Source organism: Vulpes lagopus, chromosome 21, assembly GCF_018345385.1.
Source record: "Vulpes lagopus strain Blue_001 chromosome 21, ASM1834538v1, whole genome shotgun sequence".
NCBI lineage: Eukaryota > Metazoa > Chordata > Mammalia > Carnivora > Canidae > Vulpes > Vulpes lagopus.
Window position 1 is genome coordinate 21,112,064 of NC_054844.1, and position 17,533 is coordinate 21,129,596.

Genomic DNA, 17,533 nt, shown 5'->3' on the forward strand with positions numbered 1-17,533 from the left:
ATTCAGCTCGTAACTTGGTCATAAATGTTTTTCCTTGAAAGAACCTTTCTCTTGATATAAATTTAATAAAATTAATAGTTTCAATGGCTTCATAAAGGACATTCTTTGGTGAGACTGGCCTTTTACTGTGTGTAGAGATGATGTGAGTGTGTGTGAATGTTTGCTGCCACTGCCTTGATGCACTGTAAAGGGCCGATAGCTTCACCCACCATTGCTTTTAAACCATCAGTGCAGATATTAAGATAGTCATAGGGCAAGTAACATATTAATAATATTATAAAAAATAGTTTTGGGCCTCAGGAATCTCCCATGGTTGGGAGCCATTCTTTTAGACTTTAAAAAGAAGGAAGGCGCATCTCCTCTCATAATTCACTTCTCAATACCTGAGATTTCCTCAGGTAGAATAAACCATTTTTGAAAAATTTTATCATCCTTATTTTATATAATGGTATTAATTAACATTTTATTGAGTGTTTGTTATATACTAGGTATAGAGACTAGGCTTTGATATGTGTTTTTTCCACACCACTGAGTAGTTCTCTGATTCTCAGCTGTGACTGTGTGAGCTTCAATTTTGTAAATAAGTGTCAGATCCCACAGGTTAAGGGTTCAATCTCACAAAACTGCACCCCACAATCCTCCTTTTCAGATGTCACTTGCAAGTCTCAGTTGTTCTTGTTCTTCTTACCCACTGGCTATAAATCGGAGGTTTCTGAAACTTCCTCTTTGGATACAATTAATTTGTTAGAGTGGCTTGTAGAACTCAGAGAAGCTTTTAAGTATGTTTATTGGTTTATTATAAAGAAACAGAGGAATAGTCAGATGAAGAGGTATATAGGGCAAGGTCCAGAAGAGTTCTGAGCTTGGGAACTTCTGTTCTTTAGGAGGTTAGGGCATACCACCCTCCAGCATGTGAATGTGTTCTGGTTCACCAGGCCTGGAAGCTCTTTGAATCCCCACCTTTGGTTATATGGAGACTTCATTACGTAGGCAAGATTGATGAAAACCTTGGCCATTGAAAACTGAACTCGGTCTCATGCCCCTCTCCCTTCTCTGAAGGTGGTGAGATGGGGGGCTGGAAGATCCATCCCTCTACAATCACATAGTTAAGTTCCCTGGATCCAGTCCTCTAGAGGGGGTTTCCAAAAGTCCCCTCATTACTTACACTTTTATTGTTCTGGAACTATTTCGGAAACTTAGGATAAGAGATCAAATGTTATTAACAAGATGTTGCCATTGCTCTTATGTTTAGGAAGTTCTGAGGATTTGGGGAACTCTAATCCAGAAACAGTGGATGAAGGCCAAATACGTAATTCTTTTATAAATCATAATATCACATCTGCATTTTGCAGATGAGAAAATAAAGGTACAGATGGGTTAATTAAATTGCTCAAAGCCATGCAGCTAGTAATTTTTTTCAACTTGACTCCAGAGTTCAGCTTTTTTTTTTCCCCTTTAAGTTAATTGTTAGGGCTCATGTGCATGTACTTTAGTTGTTTACTCTTTACTACATCATTTATTCTTTTCTTTATCTGTATATGAAGGGAAGTTTTAGGGATGCCTGGGTGGCTCAGTGGTTAAGCATCTGCCTTCGGCTCAGGGCATGATCCTGGAGTCCTGGGATTAAGTCCCACGTCTGGCTCCCTGCCTGGAGCCAGCTTCTCCTTCTGCCTGTGTCTCTGCAACCCCCCGCCCCCCCCGCAATGTCTCTCATGAATAAATCTTAAAAAAAGAAAATGAAGGGAAGTTCTATATCCCGATAGTGATTTTTTTAAGGAAGTTAAAAACAAAGTGCAATAGTAATTTTTAAATAGATTTTTTAAAAAAGATTTTATGTATTTATTCATGAGAAAGAGAGAGAGAGAGAGACATAGGCAGAGGGAGAAGCAGGCTCCGTGCAGGGAGCCCGACATGGGGACTCGATCATCAGTCTCCAGGATCATGCCCTGGGCTGAAGGCGGCGCTAAACCGCTGGGCCACTGCGGCTACCCTTAAATAGATATTTTTACAGCAACATACTTTAAAGACCTCTTTAGTTTTAAATTTAGAGGGCAAATTTTTTGTATATATGTGTGTATGTGTGTGTATATATAATTCCATTAATCTTTAAAACAATCCTGTTGTGGAATACAGAAGGCTAATAGTTTCTCATCTTTTAAGTGATGATTATGACTAAAAATTTGTGACTTAATGAAGGTTGCAAAAGGAGTTAGTGACAGAACCTGGACATAAACCCTCATAGTTCTCAATTAAAATTTAGAATCCTTTCTCATGCACTGTATTGTTTTACCTAACCAAATCGGACTTGGTTAGGTAATACCACAGCTGTGGAGTAATTTTTTTTTTTATAACTTCTGTTACGATAAGGGCTTAAACATTTTTTTAAAAAAATATTTTATTATTTATTCATGGGTGACACAAACACAGAGACAGGCAGAGACACAGGCAGAGGGAGAAGCAGGCTCCATGCAGGGAGCCCGATGTGGGATTCGATCCCTGGTCTCCAGGATCGCGCCCTGGGCCAAAGGCAGGCGCTAAACCGCTGTGCCACCCAGGGATCCCTGGGAAGTAAAGTTTTGTTAGTTATTATCAGAATCTTAAAATATTTTCATGTTTAACTAGAAATAGATTGTAAAGCACACACACAAGTAGTTATTTTAGAGCTCCTACATGGTCATCTGTTTTTCTCTTAAGTCTTAAGACCCACTTTTCTCTGACATAAGTAAAATCATGTTACTTTATGTCATGGTTGCTTATGCAGAATTGTTGGGCCAATAAAAATTGTTTTCAGATGTTTCATGCCTAGAACATTTTTCATATTTAAATATATATTTTTTGAGATTTGGATTTTCCTTTTTGTTTATATTTTTACATAAAAAACCCAAGATTCTTTGGTAATTATGTATTTTATAGGAAAGCCTGTTAGCGATTATAATCATTAAAAACATTTAACCAATATCTATTAGTGCTTACGCTGAACTCTGTCTCCGCAAAGCAGTTACAAGAATTGGGCTCTATTTTCCAAGTGGTTATAATATATTCTGACCTTTTTGGATGTGAACAGAAGTGATCTATAGCCATCTAGGTAACTGTACACTTCAGTATTACCTGTGTTTTAAGTATTTTATATATAAAAAGCTTTAAGACAGTATTCTACATGGAGTTGGTGAAAAAGGAAAAACATTAGTTATTTGATAATTGTTTTATAAAGAAATGTGTATCATAATTCTTGATTTTCCTTCCTTCCTCTTTAGGCTTCTCATTTCTTTTGGGGATTATGGGCTTTGATTCAAGCCAAATATTCCACTATTGATTTTGATTTCCTTGGGTAAGTTTAATTGTACTTATATGCATTACACATCACATTTGTCTCTCCTTTTTAAAAATTTTTTTTTGGATATACACACAACTCGTAGGGTACACTGTAGTTCTTATTTACACTGTAGTTCTTATTTTCAGTCAAATGTTTATAAGGGTTGCATATATTTAATAATTGGTCTGCAAGGAAATCTGGTATAATCTGTTAAATACTGTATTAGAAAACTGTCCAGTAGATGGTGCAATAAACTAAAAATAAGTCCTTTGAAAAATCTTAAAACTTAAAATCAGCTTAGAAGGGTGAGTGGAAAAAGAAGGGGAAGGATTAAGTTTTTCATTTTTTATTAATTCTCGTTATTCATTTCTCACTAGGTATGCAATTGTTCGTTTTAACCAATACTTTAAAATGAAGCCTGAAGTTACTGCATTAAAAGTGCCTGAGTAAAGAAGAGATTTGATTATTTTCAAGTAGCTGAACAGTGCTTGTGTATCTTTTCTTAAGAAATTTTGAAGAGCCAATATTTGTTAAAATTCTGTTGTTTAATTTGGTTATCTTGCTTTACAAATTATGCCTCTAAACAACCAATCTATTTTTTAAATAGACTGAATGATGTCAAGAAGTATACCTACTGCTATCAGTTTGTGGTGGATTAGAAGTTTGTTAAATCTGCAAAAAGGTATAAATATGTCAGTAATCCTTTGATAATTTAATCTATGTTATATGTGAATTATTTATTATAAATTTAACATAATTCTGTGACTGCTTTCATCTGTTTCATCTGTTGGTTGAGTGTAAGCAATGAAAATGTTCCAGAGAAATTTTTTTTAAAGTTTTGCTTTAATAATATTAACTTTAGCAAACAGTCTAGATGTTCAGTATAACCTTTTTATCTTGATACACTATAAGAAATATGAATCATCACTCTTGAAATGCCAGATACTGGTATAGATTACTTAGGGTATTCATAAAAAAATATCTGTATATGAGGGTAAACTGTATTTACTGTCTATGTTTAGTGGTACATCTTTTTGAATAGAATATTGGAAAGTGTTTTTCTTGGGAATATATTTTAAAATTAAATTCTCCTTTTCCTACATATCTGGCAGTATAAATATTAACATTTATTGTATAATCCTGGAATAGATACAGTTACCAAAATCTGCATTAAATAATGTTTTCACATACTAAATATGGTCATTTAGGTTGCTAGTTTGTTCTTAAAATTTGATAATATCACTTTACTTTTTACCAAAAATTTTGTTTTACTTAGTGAGGTATTCGGTGTTTTTGTCTGTTTAGCTGGTAGAACAAATGCTAATTTTTGAAACAAAGAATGTTTATCATACTTGGGAACAAGAAAATGTCATTTAGATAGATTCTTTTTTACCTTCCCAGATTCATTCCTTAACAGTTGGTTTCATGTGTTCATTTGGCTCCATGTCTTTAGAATGATAGCAAATGATTACGTGATACATGTAGGTTCAGAGAAATAAATTAAAAGCAGTTAAATAAGGAGCATTTAGGACATTGATCTACTACACTTACAATCTAACAAAATGTGAATTAAATATTCATGGTAGGAGGGCTTCTGTTTTAGTTTCTCTTGATTTTGTTTGTGTATTTTTAATTTTGTTTGGGAGTGAGAAGGTGGCAATTATTATATGGAAGGAAGTTAGATCTTTGCGATAAGTAGGGTTCACATTTTGAAGACTGCTGCTGTGTGGAGTTGAGCAGTCATAGTTACCTTTACTTAGAAAATTAGTCTGACAAGCTTTGCACTTTGGTCACATAAGTGCCCATGTACAAAGTTGACTTAATGAATCTGCATATTCAGAATATGCAACTACAAACATATCCTCTGAGAAATCTTCTGGGGAGTTTGATGTATTATTCCAAATGACTTATATTCTCAGATAAATGCTTTAAAATACTTGGATTATCTCAAGATGTTTAAAGCTAATAAGCAGAAACACTTAAAGGCCATTTTAAATGGTAAATTCTAGTTACATAAATAGACTCTTAAAATCTGCTTGTGTCTATAACAGTGTTAGGCTAAGATTTGTTTTCTACCTCCCCAATGTTACAAATATTCACTTCTGTTTTTATAAATCATATTACTGTAGGATCAATAGAATTTTACTTAATTGACTAAACGAATGGAACCAATTAAACAATTAATAGCTTTTTACATAATGTTAGAGTGAGTTTGAGGAATTGTTTTTGGTAGAATTTTCATCTGTGGTTGGAACATTATCTTTTTTTTTTTTTTGGAACATTTTCTTAGGACAATGAATAATATGTAATACCCTTGAATGTTTTTGTTTTTGTTTTTTGTTTTTTTGTTTTTTTTGGACTTCTGACTTTTTAAAGTGCAACAGTATATATCTTGGAGTACTATGGGAGAAGAGAAGATCAGTTTTCTATCTTACTCCATATTTTTCAAATTATTTTGAGTAGAGATTCACTGAGCCTTTGCTGGTAGAGTGCACATAGCTGCTGGCTGTGATACTCTTGTGTTTTAGAGAGATTCATATAGAACTCAATGTAAAGGGGAGTAGAGGCTCTTACTTTAGCCCTAGGAGTATGCAGTGGAAGTTGGAAACAAAATGAGACATTGAAGATATTTTCCCCACTTTATGGCTAGATTTTGGATGTTGTGATGCTCCCACTACCTGTACAGGTTTTTGGGATCATGCTGCAGGCTAGTAAGAGGGTTCAAAATTGCTTCCCTTTTTATTGGCCATTTAAAGGATTCTTTCTGAAGGAGAAACATCCCTCTAAAATTTGTCATATGGCTTGCTGAGATGTCTGTTGCCTTTTATGTTACGCTAAGGAACTTGAATGCCTTACCTAATAACTCAGCTGGTAGTAAGCTCATTTTGTAAATATGAAAATGGTTGTTAGAGAAGTGGCATTCATGTATACTCATTATTGTTAGTCAATAGACCATAGTGGCCTGGATGCTTTAATAAGCAAAATTCCACATTTTTTTCCCTTTTGTTCCTTACATACTTGTATGATCTTACCTGACCAGTAATACTTGTTTTTTCCCCCCTGTTGACCCTATGCTACCACGTGATTTTCTGGAAATCAAAGAGATGTGGTAGTAAATCATACTGTTCACATGGTCATTTGAGATCAACATGAGCACAAAACTCAACTAGGTCTGCCTGGAATGTATATAAAACAGTGTAAATAAAAATTTGTAAATTAGTGTGAATTGTATCTTGCATATGAGATTGTGTATTGTTTTGCATTCTCTTTTGTAGGTGTTTTTTTTGTTTTTTGTTTTGTTTTGTTTTTGGTAAGGAAATGATACAGCTCTTTGGTTTTAGACTGGAAATAGCCAAAAATTCTGGCTGCACAGTGGGATAACAAGAGGAACTGGAAATAAGGTTTATCAGTTCTTGTTAATGTCAGTACTTATTTATTTAGCCTCTCAGTGCCTAATATGACTTTTCTTCATTCTTTAGTTGGCCATTAGTTTGTATGAGATTAGACTCCTATAAGCAGTAAATAAATACACTGCGAGCTCCTTTCTTTGACTCATGATTCTAAGCTAAAGCAAATTAAAAATATAATGTGATGATTGCAGTCTGAAGTATTATCTTTTCCTATTTTCAAGGTTGTTTTCTACAAAAAAAAAACCTTGAAATTTTACATATTTCTGTGTGAATCTAAATCCCATATATATGAGATATGATAATAGATCTTAGTGCAACTTAAGCGTATCTCAGTTGGCTTCTCTAAATATAAAATTGTTCATTATGGATTATAAAAGAAAAGACATAAGTCATGAGTAATCTTTTAATGACTGCTATTTTCATTTTTGCTAAACTACAAATATTTATTTCAGTTTATAAATGTTACTAAAGCTTCCAGATTTGAAGCAGAAAAGTTCCCCAAGCACTCTCAATTAAAAGTTAAAAACTTTCACTTTAAAAATTATATACAAAAAAATATATATACATTTTTCTTTTTTACATTACACAAAGCTTTTTGTGTCATTTTTAAATTCCTTCATAAAAGAATGAGAATACTATCAGTTTGATTTTCTGCTTTAAATTGCTTATAATAAGCATTTCAGATGCATTCCAAAGTGATACAGATTTAAGCTTCTAATATTAATCAGTCATTCAGTTGATAGACAAAAATCACTAATGCTTTATGCTAGGAGGAGAGTTTTGTTATTGGCAGTAAACTTTACTACTTTCCTCAAAAGGCAAACACAATTATTGTGCACGAAGGAAATAAATTATAAGTGTGTAGTAAAGCAGCTTTCTCTTTATTTCAAAATTGATTAGCTCTGATTTTTCTTCCTTAGTTTATTAGATTTTAGAATGTCCTTTGGAAACTTCAGTTATATATTAAGATAATCTGTTTTTTTTTTTTTAAAGATGTTAGTTACATTGAATCAACTTTTTTTTCAAGTTACATATCACTTGTGTGATTACAGTGTTATGTTTTGGGTTTGATACTTTTTGGATAGAAAAGCATAGCAATTATTTTAAATGATTTTTTACCCATTTTTGAAGCTTAGTCTGTGTGTTGCTATAAAAGAAAATACTTGGGTTTGGATTACTTGAATACTTGAAAACTGAAATTAGTAAGGTATCTTACATAATTCGATTTTTCTGAACACAGTTTTTATACAAACAACTTTAATTTCTGCATCATAATTTGAAATAGAAGATTTCAACTCTTTGGACAAAAAATGATAGGCTTATAGACAAATACTGTTTTGTTTTTCAGGCATCCCAAATTCAACTTTTTATAGTAGATTTCTGTCCTAGAATCTGCTTTCTCTTTTTTCCTGTACCTAATGCACTTACTATGCTATAGATGGTATCAAATAGCAGGTTAAATAAAATCTGTGTTCATTATGAATCTTTCAGCTTTTCTAGTTATGAAAAATTGCTCTGTAAAATACTCTTAGTTCCTAAATATAGGCATATTTTTGTTTACATCCTATCCATTAATGGTATAAATACCATTAATCATTTTAACAAAATGTTCATAAAAATTGAAAACATTATATGTTATATTGGAACTAGTTAGTGAAGGGTAAGAAGAAGCTGGCTGATTTGAATTGTTTCATTAGTTAAGTTCCAAGACTTTTTAATAAAGGAGTTTCCAGAGATAGGTTGAGACCTGGTAGTATCCATGTAAATTAGCTTTTATGATCTGGAGAAAACCCCCAAAAGCAGTGGAAGAGGCAAGAGGATTTACTTGCCATGGTTGTGGTGTGCTGCTACTTCAGTTTTGGTAGTAACACACTGAAGTTTTTATTGTCCAGTAATCTGAAGAAGTTTCCTGTTATTTATGTGTACTAAATGAACTATAAATTGGTGGAATCTGCTAAGGGGAAACTTAATTTTAACTGTACTGTATTTAGGAACCTTTTTACAGCTGGGTGAAATTTCCATGATTTGAAGTATTTGAATTTTAAAATATACTGTTATCATAAGAAATAAGACATGGCATTATTCCATGTTCTCAAGTGATAATTTCCTTATTGAGTTTCAGAAGAAAAAAACAAAATGAATAATTGTCACTGCGTTAGCTGTATGTTGAATTGGAAAATTGTGGCATAAAGCTTAAATTTGTGTTTATCAAATGTGAACCATAGTAGTATAATGCTGCTTTGTATATACTGTAAGTGCTACAAATAGTCTCAGCACTGAAAATGTATTGATACCTCTCAAATGAATGCAAATTTTGATGTAGGTGTTTTGATATGCCTCAGAAAGTATCTGAGTGTCTGAAAACTTGTTAATCTGTTTGGTAATGGAGATACTTCCTGTTTTTTGTTGCATATTTTCATGTTTAAAATTTAATTTTTACATTTTTACTACTGTTAATTTAAGTGTAAAACTTGTTCTGTGGATAAAAATGGGGTTGCCAGTGAAGAAAATGAAAAACAGCCTCATTCATGTAACTGCTTAAGTAAAGATACATTTTTGCCGTATGTTCATAAACTTTTAATGAAGTTGTTTGTATTTCTGTTTGAATATAAGTGACATTTTGGCTTTATTTCTGTTTAATAAGGCCTTTTACCATTGATTAAATGAAGGAATGTATCTTTTTGAAGAGATTTATATTCTGTAAATAAAAATTGGTTGTAACAATAAAGTTGGGTTCTAACTGCAGTGTACCATAAATCTTGTTATATCAACTTATTTTCGTGGTTTTTCTTTTTCAAGGGGAGAGAAAACAAGACTTTTTAAAGTTAGTGTATAACTATGTATTTGATGTGATTCTTAATATATTTTTTTATTTTTTCATTTTTATTTATTCATGAGACACCCACAGAGAGGCAGAGACAGACACAGGCAGAGGGAGAAGCAGGCTCCTCGCAGGGAGCTTGATGTGGGACTTGATCCCAGGACCCTGAGATCATACTCTGAGCCCAGAGGCAGATGCTGCTGAGCCACCTAGTCGTCCTGATTCTTAAAATTTCTAATTCTCTGATTTTATATAGTATTAACAAGTTTTGAAAAAAGTTTGCTTTCAGAAACTTAGTTGAGGTGAGAGTGTAGAATATTATGTAACTCAGTAAACAAATTCTGTTTAGTTTAAAAATTTATTATTCTTTTGACCACTATACTTTGTATCTTCACTGCAATTAGGGTGAGAAACAGATAAAGACACTGTCTGGGAAAAAAAAGACACTGTCTGGGACTTATTAGCATCTTAGTCTAGGCAGAGAGTATCCACTTAATGTTTATTAAGCTTTAATTATCAGGTAATGTGATAGATGGTGGAGATACAAAGATACTATCTCTACTGTCAGATAGTAATGAAGATCAGTTCTCCATAACAAAAATAGTCAGCTCTGTGTGTGTATTTGTGTGCGTTATAAAATATTTTCCAAGTTGGGCTTGTCTAGTGTTTCCTAGATAAATATCTAGGTAGATAAATTTCTATTCTAGATAAAATTCTAGATAAATTTCTATTAGAATGAGGTTATGTATCACCAGCCAAAATACTACAAAAGTGAGGTGTCTTTTTATGACTGTAACACATCTGAGGAACTCATTATTGATGTTGATTTTCAACACTTGGTCAGAGTAGTATTCTGTGTCTTCACTCTGTAGTGTTTATTTTTCCCCTCGTGGGGAAATAAGCAATCTGTGGAGAGAAACTTTAAGATTATGTTTAGTATTTTGCTTGTTGTCAAAGGTCCCATTTCTCTTCTCTGACTTAGCAACACTCGATAATTGTCTAAACTAATGTTTATCATGATAGCTGTAAGATACACATTTTTCAGTTCTGCTACATGGTACACATATATCATTTTATTGTAAGGAATCCTCCATGTGTATCTATATATCATCTACCATTTGTGTGACTTTTTTTAAAGTATAGACTCTTAGGTTTCTATTTTGTTTAGTGGATTATAATCTGTTACTATACTTATTTACATTGATGTTAAAATGTCTGAGATTTGGCTTGGGGGAGCCCCATCAGATCTGGCTCCTTTTGATGTACCAGACATGTTTTGAGCACTTCCTTACTTTATAGTAAAATAAGATGTTCCATACTAATTTTGGAACCTTTCAGAGCCTTGGAATCAGCCATTTTTCCAAGGAACTGATGTGTGTGTGTGTGTGTGTGTGTGTGTGTGTGTGTGTGTGTGTTTTGAGAATAATACTTAGAAACTTAAATCTGAGAACTAATTATGCTCATGAATTCTGGGATATCACAGAGCAAGGAAACAAACACACATTTGTATGTAAATATATATTTTATGAATTGTTAGTAGTACACTTCAATTTTTTTTTTAAATTTTTATTTATGATAGTCACACAGAGAGAGAGAGGCAGAGACACAGGCAGAGGGAGAAGCAGGCTCCATGCGCTGGGAGCCCGATGTGGGATTCGATCCCGGGTCTCCAGGATCGCGCCCTGAGCCAAAGGCAGGCGCCAAACTGCTGTGCCACCCAGGGATCCCCTACACTTCAAATTTTTTTTTTTTTTAAAGATTTTATTTATTTATTCATGAGAGACACAGAGACAGAGATAGAGGCAGGGACACAGGCAGAGGGAGAAGCAGGTTCCATGTAGGGAGCCTGACATGGGACTCGATCCCGGGTCTCCAGGATCACACCCCGGGCCGAAGGCGGCACTAAACCGCTGAGCCACCCGGGCTGCCCTACACTTCAATTTTTTTTTTTTTTTTTTTACACTTCAATTTTTAATCCAACTTCACAGAGTTCCCTTTCGCCTCTCCCATTTCATATTTGTTTCTCCCTTTTCTTTATTCTGATAATATAGACATTTTAAGAATACTATAGAATTAATGTGCCCTTTTCATTGTTTTATATGAAACGTTAATAGATGTATTACTAGTGATTTTAATCTTAGACCTTTGATTAAAATGGTGCCTACCAAATTTCTCCCTATTTTCTACTTTGAAAAAATTTTTTTTTAAATCGATTTTATTTATTAGAGCATGAGCAAGGGGGAGAGGGAGAAGCAGGCTCCCTGCTGAGCCAGGAGTCTGATGTGGGGCTCGATCCTAGGACCCTGGATCATGACCTGAGCTGAAGGCACACACTTAACCAACTGAGCCCCCCAGGTGCCCCTACTTTTATTTTTTAAAGACTTTACTACAGAAAGCATGCACGTGAGCTCAAGCACAGGCCCTCAGGAAGGGGAGAGGGAGAGAGAGAAGCAGACTCCTCACTGAGCAGGGAGCCTGATGGGCTTGATTCCAGGACCCTGGGATCATGACCTGAGCCAAAGGTAGATGCTTAATCCACTGAGTCACCCAGGTGCCCCTCTGATTTTCTACTTTTAATTAGTAGGTGTCCAATGGGAGGAGATACTCTGAAACTGATTTTTGTGCTATTTTAGCATCTATCAGTTTTTGCCAGCAGCAGTTACTGTGTTGTTTGTTGCTAATTTTCTATTTCCCTCTTTCCTTCTACTTTATCTCAATTTTAATTATAAAATTGGGATTTTACTGTAGGGAAGAGCTATATTCCAAAAGTTAACTTACTTATTCAACTGTATCAGTAAGAACACAAGAATATTTAATTCTATAGGTTGTAATCCATTACAATCATTTTGTTGCTCAATTTGTTCCAGTTTGGTGATTGAGTGAGAGCTCTTCTAGGTTGTCTGCTGTATCGTTTCAATATGCTCATACCATTTCTTGAGCACTTCCTATTCTGGCAACAGAAGGCTTTGAATTCAGGTGAGGCTTATACTTTCCCTGCCCAAACCCTCAATTCAATTATTTCTTAAAGGAGCCCTGATTTTACAGGGAATGAGACTTAGAAACTAAGATCCGGGGTGCCAGGTGTGCTCGTTGTTACTGGGGTGTTACTACTTACTACTACTGTATTCTGTCATGACCTTATCAGGAAATTGTGTGTGTGTGTGTCTGTGTGTGTGTGTAGATACATGTGTGTTATTTTAAGTATATATACATATGACATAAAATAACACATGCATCTATATCCATCTGCTTTTATGACTTTACTTTGAAATCATTTATTTTTTTATTTTTAAAAATATTTTTATTTATTTATGAGAGACACACCGAGAGGAGAGAGAGAGAGAGAGGCAGAGACACAGGCAGAGGGAGAAGCAGGCTCCATGCAGGGAGCCCGACCTGGGGATCCCAGGTCCCCAGGATCACGCCCTGGGCTAACGGCAGCGCCAAACCGCTGAGTCACCTGGCTGCCCTATTTTGAAATCATTTAAAACTTATAGAAAAGTCACAAGAATAGTTCAGTGCACTGCCATACATCCTTATTCAAAAGACCCTCAATATTTCACTTCCTTTTCTTTATCATATTCTTTTTATTTCTTTTGGCGAATTATTTGAGAGCAGTTTGCACACATAAATCTCATTTACCCCTCAATACTTGTATTTCCTAAGAACATTGTCTTTTCACCTCCATTTTTCCTTGTGTATGTAGTGTTTTATTTTTTTCTAGCTCTCAAGATTTCTTTTTAGTAGGTTTTCAACAATTTATGATGTATTTAAATGTGCATCCTTTGTATTATCCTGCTTAGGTTTTAGCCTTTTTGAATCTGTAGGTTTATCTTTTACCAAATTTGGGGGGGAATTTCCACCTTTTATTCAGGTATATATTCTGACCCATTCTCTTTTCTCTGTGATTCTCCAAAGATTGCTTGATATTGTTTTACAGGTCATACTAATGCTCTGTTCACTTTACCCCCAATATCCATTTTCTTTTTTTCGGGCTGGAATATTTATTGGTCTGTTTTCATATTTCACCCATGTTTTCTCCCATCTCATTTCCAAACTGCTGTTACGCCTGTCCAGTGGCTTTTTTCATTTTGGGTATTATTATTTTCAGTTCTAGAATCTCCATTTGATTATTCTTAAAGTTTCCATTTCTTTCCTGAGATTTCCTATTTATCATGCACAGAGTCATCTTTACATCTTTGAGCATAGCTGTAATAGTTTTAAAATCCTCATCCACTAGTTTCAACAACTAAGTCATCTTGGGAACTGTTGTTTTGGTTTCTTTAGAGTATGGCTCATATTTTCTTGTTTCTCTGTATGTCTGGTAGTTATGATTTGTATCCTGGACACTGCGATTGATAATGTTGTAGAGACTGTTGATACTATTGTGATCCTCTGGAAAGTATTGGTTTTCTTTGCAGTATAGCTTGGCTTCCTCTTTGGTAAGCAGCAGTTAAAATTTTCAGTTTTTTTAGCTTTAGCTTGGCTGCTTGGAGTATGCCCCCCACACGCATAGTTCAGAGGTCAGAGATTTGGGCAGAGTAGATATATATGCAGATTTTAGTGCCATCTCTTTCTGGGTCTTTTTGGAACTTCTTTTCATACTTTCCAGCTGTTGAGGTTGCCTTGTACTCTGTCCTCTCTTTCTTCAAGTAAGACTACAGGGTTTCTGAGTTTTAGTGACACCACAAATCTCTGACTTGTGGCTTGCCCTCAGACATAATGTTAGTAAGATGGGAAACCCCGTGTCTGTCTTTCTCTCTCTCTTTTTTAAGTGTAAATTCTGCTCTAGTTTCTTTTTGCTATTGGTTGCTCTCTACTGCTTTTAGATAGTTTTATGTGTTATATCTCAAGTTTATGATTATCTCTGGGAACCCTGATCCAATAGGAGTTACTTCTCTATCATTTGATGTAGAGTCTTTTTATCTTAGCTTTTTTATTTGGGAATATAATTGATACTTTAAATTGGTATGGATGTTAAATGCTCTGAAATTTTCTCTAAATATACTTTCAACCAAATACTATATATTCTAACTTGCAGTGTTTTAATTACTATTTTTCAGGAGTTGTGTAATTTGTTTCTTTTTACTCAAGAGTTGTTTAATAGAAAGTTGTTTAATTTCTAGGTGGAAAGACCTTTTTGATTTTTGTTCTTAATATCTTGGGTTCTTTTTTTTTTTAAGGTTTTATTTATTTATTCATGAGAAACAGAGAGAGAGAGGCAGAGACACAGGCAGAGAGAGAAGCAGGCTCCATGCAGAGAGCCCGATGGGGGATTCGATCTGGGGACTCCAGGATCATGCCCTGGGCCGAAGGCAGGCACTCAACCGCTGAGCCTCCCAGGCATCCCTCTTGATTTATTTCAAGTCTTTGTAATATTTCTACTTGATGGAAAGTATTGATGTTTTGACTTAATATATAATCCAATTTTGGGAATGTTCAATGTATTTTTGAGAAGGTATATTCTCTGTTGTCAGGGTGTGGTGTTAGACACACAAATACGGTCTGTCCTCACTATTCATGGATTCCATATTTATGAATTTGCTTTTTGATGGAATTTATTTGTAACCCCAAGGTCAGTTCTTGGGGCTCTTTTGTAATCATTTGCAGACATGTACATGTGCAGAGGGATGAAAGATCTGAGTGCCTAACATGCACATTCCCAGCTGAGGTTGAACAAACTGACACTTAAACAAAATGTCCTTTTCACCATATATTTAGTGCCACATATTTTACATTTTTGTGCTTTTGTTGGCATTGTCACTGCTTAAAATGACCTTCAAACATAGTACTGAAGACTTGCTTGGTTTACTGTCAGTTCTCTTCAGCTTCGGATCTTCTTACCCCTTGCCTTATACTTTGCGATAGAGCAACACCTGTCTGCTTGTAGTTCTGGCACATACCATACCAGTCTTGAACATTCACATACTTGTGCTTATTTTCATGCTTCTAATCCTCTTGACCAGGTTAATTCTTACCTGCTAAAGCTTTTAAAAGATACTCAAACTTCTCGGGAAGTGTCACTTCCAGAAAGCCATCTCTGCTTGGTTAGTCATCAATTCTGGCCCTCTTCCCTCACCTCACCGCAGTGCCCAAGAACACCTCGTATTAGAGAACTTAACTCATTGCTGTTTATGAGTTTGCCTCCCTGAGTAAATTTTTTAAAAAGATTTTATTTATTTGAGACAGAGAGAGAGAGAGAGCGTGTGTGCCCATGAACACAGGGGTGGGGTGGAGGAGGGCGAAGCCGATCCCTGGTAGGTCCGGAGTGGGACTCGATCCCAGGACCCTGAGATCATGACCAGAGCTGAATGAAGTCAGATGCCTAACCCAGGCGCCCGTCCCTGAGTAGATTTTATGTTCCTTAACAACGTGAGCTTTCTTTAGAACATGGTGCTAGGTTACATAATGGGACCTCACTTAGTTTGTTAAATGAATGAATCAAATTAGGAAATATTTCCAATTAAGCAAAAAATAAGACAGTATTAGGTCTTGGAGAGAGATAAATGCTGGAAATAACTAGAAATAGCTAGAATAACTTCCTGAGTTGACATGGTACCCGAAAAGCTACTTCACTGGGGAAACCGTACTTAACTATTTTGGAAGTTAAGAGATCCTTCTTTTTTTTTTTTTTTTCTTTTACTTTATTTTTTTACTATATACTTCTGCACGATTTGGCTTTAATTTATTTAGTTGAGCCAAAATTTACAGAAGTATGTAGATATTTTCTTAACTGTCACTGATTTCCTAGAAGTGTCCAGAACATAGTATTCTTAGAACCTAGTATGCCAGAGGCTTTTCAAGCCCCACCCAGACTATAATTTTAAAAATGTATGTCTATAACATTGAGACAAGTAATATAAGACTTCTTTCCTTTACATGAATTTCAGTCAAAAAATGTAATTGTTATTCTCATAATACTGTGTAAATGTCAATAAAACCCAAGACAAGCATCACTGACTTATACTGGAACTTTATTATTTAAAGTGGCCATCATTAATAATTCATTATTCAGGGAACAACTTACTTTTCTCTAAAGATTTGGCAGTTGCATTGTATTATATCCTCTATTCCTTAGCTGGGATATAACAAAAGAGGAATCAGCCTAAAATTACTCTTTGATATACCAGGTTTTTTTTTTTTTTTTTTTTTTTTTTACTGTATTCTTTTAATTAAACATAAGATCATGAAACAGACATCCTAGTTTCTACTGCAATTTCTCTAGTTGGTTTTCTCAACTATTTATATTGTGAATCTTAATAGTTGAAAATTTATTTAGTCTCTTATAAAAACATATATTAGTAATTAGTTGATAAAAGATTGCCATTTTAATCTTCTCACCACATTTTAAGAATCTAACTCAAACTGTTCCCTTTTTTCCCAGTTTTGTAACACTTGGAAAGAATTTAAAATTTTATTGTGCTTCTAGCAGTTTTTTTTCACATGGAAGCAGAAGGCTGTGTAGGTGCCTTGTAAAAGGCTGTCTCAGTGACATCCCTAACAAGAACCCAAAGCAATCCTGTTAAAAAAGATTTCTGAGTTCCAACTTTGAAATATTCTAAAAAGAAAAATAAACAAAGAAGAAAATATAACCACTTGGGGGCACCTGGGTGGCTCAGTTGGTTGAGCATCGGCCTTTGGGTCAAGTCATGATCCCAGGGTCCACAGATCCAGCACCTCACTGGGCTCCCTGCTAAGCGGGGAACCTGCTTCTCCCTCTCCTGCTCCCCCTAATTGTATGTGCACTCTCACTCGCTCTCTGTCAAACAAATAAATAATATCTATTATTAGTCTTGCTAACAGCACCAGACTTTGTAATGGTTGAGTAGAATTTAGTTTCTGCTTTTCTTTTTCCTTGTCAACTCAGAGTATCCCATTGGAAATACCCAGAAACTAGAAATAAATTTTGGGTAATGGAAGGATCCTGAATAGATGACAAGAACTCCCAATGACTATGAGTTTTATGGGCTTCGTGTTCTCATTGTATAA

The 17,533-nt window shown here is 34.7% G+C and overlaps 1 protein-coding gene across 1 annotated transcript in view; it reads left to right on the forward strand.

Annotated features, from left to right (window-relative positions):
• Window positions 1-9,480, forward strand: part of ETNK1 (ethanolamine kinase 1) — a 64,163-nt gene extending 54,683 nt beyond the window's left edge. The window contains exons 7-8 of the mRNA XM_041736092.1: window positions 3,255-3,328; window positions 3,691-9,480. Coding sequence (XP_041592026.1) covers window positions 3,255-3,328; window positions 3,691-3,763 — 147 coding nt within the window. The 3' untranslated portion in view covers window positions 3,764-9,480. The remainder of the gene's footprint in view (window positions 1-3,254; window positions 3,329-3,690) is intronic.
• The last annotated feature ends 8,053 nt before the right edge of the window (window positions 9,481-17,533 follow it).